This window comes from Pundamilia nyererei, unplaced genomic scaffold (assembly GCF_000239375.1).
Source record: "Pundamilia nyererei isolate P.nyererei 1_Seehausen unplaced genomic scaffold, PunNye1.0 scaffold00358, whole genome shotgun sequence".
Taxonomy (NCBI): domain Eukaryota; kingdom Metazoa; phylum Chordata; class Actinopteri; order Cichliformes; family Cichlidae; genus Pundamilia; species Pundamilia nyererei.
Genome location: NW_005187759.1, coordinates 77,235 through 81,320, shown reverse-complemented (window position 1 = coordinate 81,320; position 4,086 = coordinate 77,235). Strand labels below are relative to the sequence as shown.

General features: G+C 40.6%; 1 protein-coding gene and 1 non-coding gene across 2 annotated transcripts in view; both read right to left on the bottom strand.

Moving 5' to 3' along the window:
• LOC102209907 (adenosine deaminase RNA specific B2 (inactive)) overlaps nucleotides 1–4,086 on the bottom strand; it is a 36,286-nt gene that overhangs the window by 16,928 nt on the left and 15,272 nt on the right. Inside the window, exon 2 of the mRNA XM_013915753.1 lies at nucleotides 1,215–1,301. Within this exon, the coding sequence (XP_013771207.1) occupies nucleotides 1,215–1,301 (87 nt within the window). The remainder of the gene's footprint in view (nucleotides 1–1,214; nucleotides 1,302–4,086) is intronic.
• trnas-uga (transfer RNA serine (anticodon UGA)) lies at nucleotides 3,615–3,696 on the bottom strand. Its single transcript has one exon. It is a non-coding gene; the product is annotated as a tRNA-Ser (tRNA).

Here is a 4,086-nt window from a genome sequence, read left to right as displayed (position 1 = left end):
TCAACCAGTCGCCCAGAACAGGGGGTCAGTACAGAGCCACTTACCAGTACTTGCTTTTTTTGCAGCAGCAGTAAGAATCTTCAGGAGATATTTGTCATTGCTTGTTCATTCTTTGGGTAAGTCTCCTAAATAAAATGTTATGACGGACCGTTGTTTTGATTTAAAGCCTATAGTCTGTTCTATCTTTGATATAACATCTTCCCAAAATGTAGAAAGTTTTCGAAACAACCAGAATATGTGGGTGTGGTTTGCAGCAATTTCCCCACAGCTCGTCCAGCAAAAGGAACTTCCACCTATTTGTTGTTTTGGCATCATGAAAAATCGTACCAACTAAATTCTTGCCAGTAGGCAGAGGATGAGGTTGAAGTGGCAGTCTCACACATATTGTCCCATTGGCCAAAGTTTTTAAATAATAAACCCGGCATACACACAGACGTCCCTGTGAGCTCAGGCTTCAGACTACACACTGAGATTCAGACATTATGTTACTCCTGGTTCTTCATGATGCCAACATGAGAGCATATATTTCTACAGGCATCTCTGGAAACACAGCTCTCAACTCTCTCCTATCTGCTGTTCAAATCTTGTGGTTATGAGGGGCAGCCAATCAACATAAAACCAGCTTAGACAGAAGATGAACTGAGGGGCCCAGTGAGAAAGTACAAATAATTATTAATTTGTATTGTTAATTCAAAGCTATTCTATTAGAGACGAAGGAAATGGAGATGTGGCAATGGGCATATTAGGTCCCTTTAAATTATTATAATTCATACTGATCGTACTATATTTGTTGCACTCACAGTAATGGCTGCTGAGGCACAAAATTATTTTTTGGCAGGAAAAGAGTCACTGGGATTCCTGTGACTGTAGGTAATGGTTGCACTGGCCTACTTTGGATGAGCATTTGTGCTAAAAAGTCAGGGCAACGGAATGATTCGTCCATCCAACAAAGTCTGCAAACATTTTAATATCAGAACATTTCATAAAGAGAAATTTGGAACAATGCATTTGTTTAATGACCGACAGGCTTATGCTGCAGTCCGTGAAGCCAGCATGCTGCTAACATGGCTGAGAGTGTAATGTAGGCTGATACAACATCTGTGTTTGTAAAATAGCCACATAAACTGCCTGCAGTTCAAATGTTAGATATGTAGCACATTGAAATAATGGATGTAGAGCAAGTTGTGTGCAGTAAGAGGAGGGACGGCATTTACTTGAACTGTCTGCATCCTTAGCTGATGATGCTTCAGTATCCCAGTGTTTTATGGGGCTTATGAAGGTTGACGGCGTGCTGCTGCATCCTGAAAAACACAATGAAAAAGACTTGAGGTCATTTTCATCTTATATAAATTTTCATCTAAATGGAAATATACAGTGTGTCCTCTGACATTTTGTGTTTGTGAAGCGAGTCAGTGTTGTGATTCTGAATGATTCTGATGCTTAGTTTTATATTCGGCCTGAACTGCAGAAGAAATTAAATGGACTGAGGTAAACACATAGACGGTGATAGCGAAAATCTGCTGCAGGAAGCCATGAACGCCATTAGAGTTCCCACTGAATGAAAACAAACAGAAAGGTGGCTCAGAGCCAGCCGGGGTAATTGAAAGGTGTCTGTGATAAGGACGGAGGCTTTCACACAAGAAGCATCATGGGCTTTAAACTAAATGAACAGCTTTGTATTATTAACCCAGTCACAGAGATTTTAAACTGAGCACAAAATCTTTTCCAAAGACTGGCGAGTGGCTCAAAGTGTGATCGACTGACAGGCTGCCCACGTGTGTCCAGGTTTTACCCAGCCTCTACCCTACGACAGTTTTCCAAATTAATTATGTTAATACGTAAAAATGAATAAGATTACGGCAAGCATATTCACCCACATCCTTTCTTACTTATAAGGGTATATTCAAAGTATCCTGGAAATCACTTACTTTTTTCAAGATGATTTGAAAATAAAGAAACTAGTAAGAAAAAGGTGATAAAAAATGACGGTGGCCCTTAGAGGACAAATGGACTGCAACTTAAGAAAACGCCAACAATAAGAAAAATGCTGCAAAATCACACAAAACACAACGGAAATGGGAAAAATGATAACGGCAATAGGAAAAAAAACACAAGGGAAGTGTTTCTGGGCAGACAATAACCCGACGGACCAGTTGCAGGCACCCAAAACATGGTAGGCGTGTTTTATCATGATTCATATAATACTGATGACAGATTTTTAGGCTAATAGTTAGGCTAACACACTTACTGCTCCTCTTTTGTTTCCTCACAAAACCGATAGATCCTAGCGTGTCTCCCAGTGCAAATCTTAGCATATTTTGGTTCCTGCAACTGGTCCGTCGGGTTATTGTCTCCCCAGAAACACTTCCCTAGTGCTTTTGAAAATCTGTTTTTTCCTATTTCCGTTGTCGTTTTTCCTATTTCTGTTTTCTTTTTTCCTATTTCCGTTGTGTTTTGTGTGCTTTTGCAGCGTTTTTCTTATTGCTGGTGTTTTCTTAAGTTGCAGTCTGTTTGGCCTCTCAGGGCCACCGTAATAAATCTTTTCAAGTGATGGAATATGAGAAAACTGTAATTTACTTGAGTAAGACTTACCAAACTTTACAGACTTTTCTAATCCTTATCACACAGAGGTGACTTTAATGCTGCTAGTGTAGCACTGCAGTCATAGAAGCAGCCACACTATTCTAAACTCTTGCACCTTAAAGATATATGGTTGGTTACAATTAAATAAAGAAACAAATAAGAGAAAACTTAGAACATGTCTCCTGCACTACACTGCTCACAAAAAATGAAGGGAACACTTGACCATCGCAGTATAACACAGAGTCAGTTAAACTTCAGGCATATCCATGTGTACAGGAAGCAAAAACCACTCTAACCATCGGTTTCATGAGCTTTGTGCAAATCAAAGTAACAACAGGTGCATTCGAGCAGCAACAAGAAAACCGCCCAAAATATAAATATTTCTGCTGGTGGTGGCCACCAAACATTGCTCTCTCCCTTTTCCTCCTGAAGGTTTTTCGGCTGTTTTTATTTTTGCTTCTGTCCTTGTCACTGCTGGTAGTATGGGACAATATTATCAAGAAATCAACCACAGGAATGAAGCTTTTCCCAAAAATGTGATTCTGTTAATCTGGACGTAGTGTTTTCAGAAATGTTTCAACACACATCCAAGCGACTTCTTCGGTCACCTCACAAACAATGGACCTCACAGCCCATTGTTCATTCAGTGGGCTCGTTTCAGTCATTATGCAAATGTGCTGTTTATAAGGTTGAGAAACCTGCAGTCAGCTGAGACTGAAGAAGGCTTAACTTAAAAAGCTTAATTTCTTTGCATGCATAAAGAAATTAAGCTTTCTAATCCAAACCTGGTAATTTTATGTGATCTGAAACTTAAACAGCTTAAATTAAACTGACAGCACAAAATTTTTGTTGTATGGATTTCCAACTGTAGTGTCAGCTGCCACCTCCTTCCTCATACGCAGACTTTATCACCTTCAGAGCGAAGGCCATCGGACTGTGCAGACAATTAACTGCTTTAAGACTGAGGGTCAAAATCACCAGCACACCCAGTCTCTCTGTTATTTTGCAAAAACCCCATGGTATCATTGAGCCGCTGTGAGCAGGGTTTGAACCTGCGCAGGGAGACCCTATTGGATTTCAAGTCCAACGCCTTAACCACTCGGCCATCACAGCTGCAAAGTGTAGTGGAAAGTGTGCAGACTTACCATATACACTTAAGGAAAACTGGCACAAATGTTTAGTTTGAGAAGGATGATGGTCCTGTGCTATCTGGGAGATGGTGAAAAAGTTGCTGCTTATATATCATTATATACATATATGTGGGGATGTAACAGCGGTGCAGTCGTGACCACTGTTGCCTCACATGAAGAAGATTCACATGCGCTCCCTGTGTCTGTGTGGTTCTTCTCTTCAGGTGCTCTGGGTTCCTCCCACAGTCCAGACATGCTTGTTAGTTGAAATGGTGATTCTAAATTAGGTGTGAAAATCAGTGTGAATGCTTCTCTCTCTCTCTCTGTGTTAGTCCTGTGACAGACTGCTGACCTGTCCAGTGTGTACCTCACC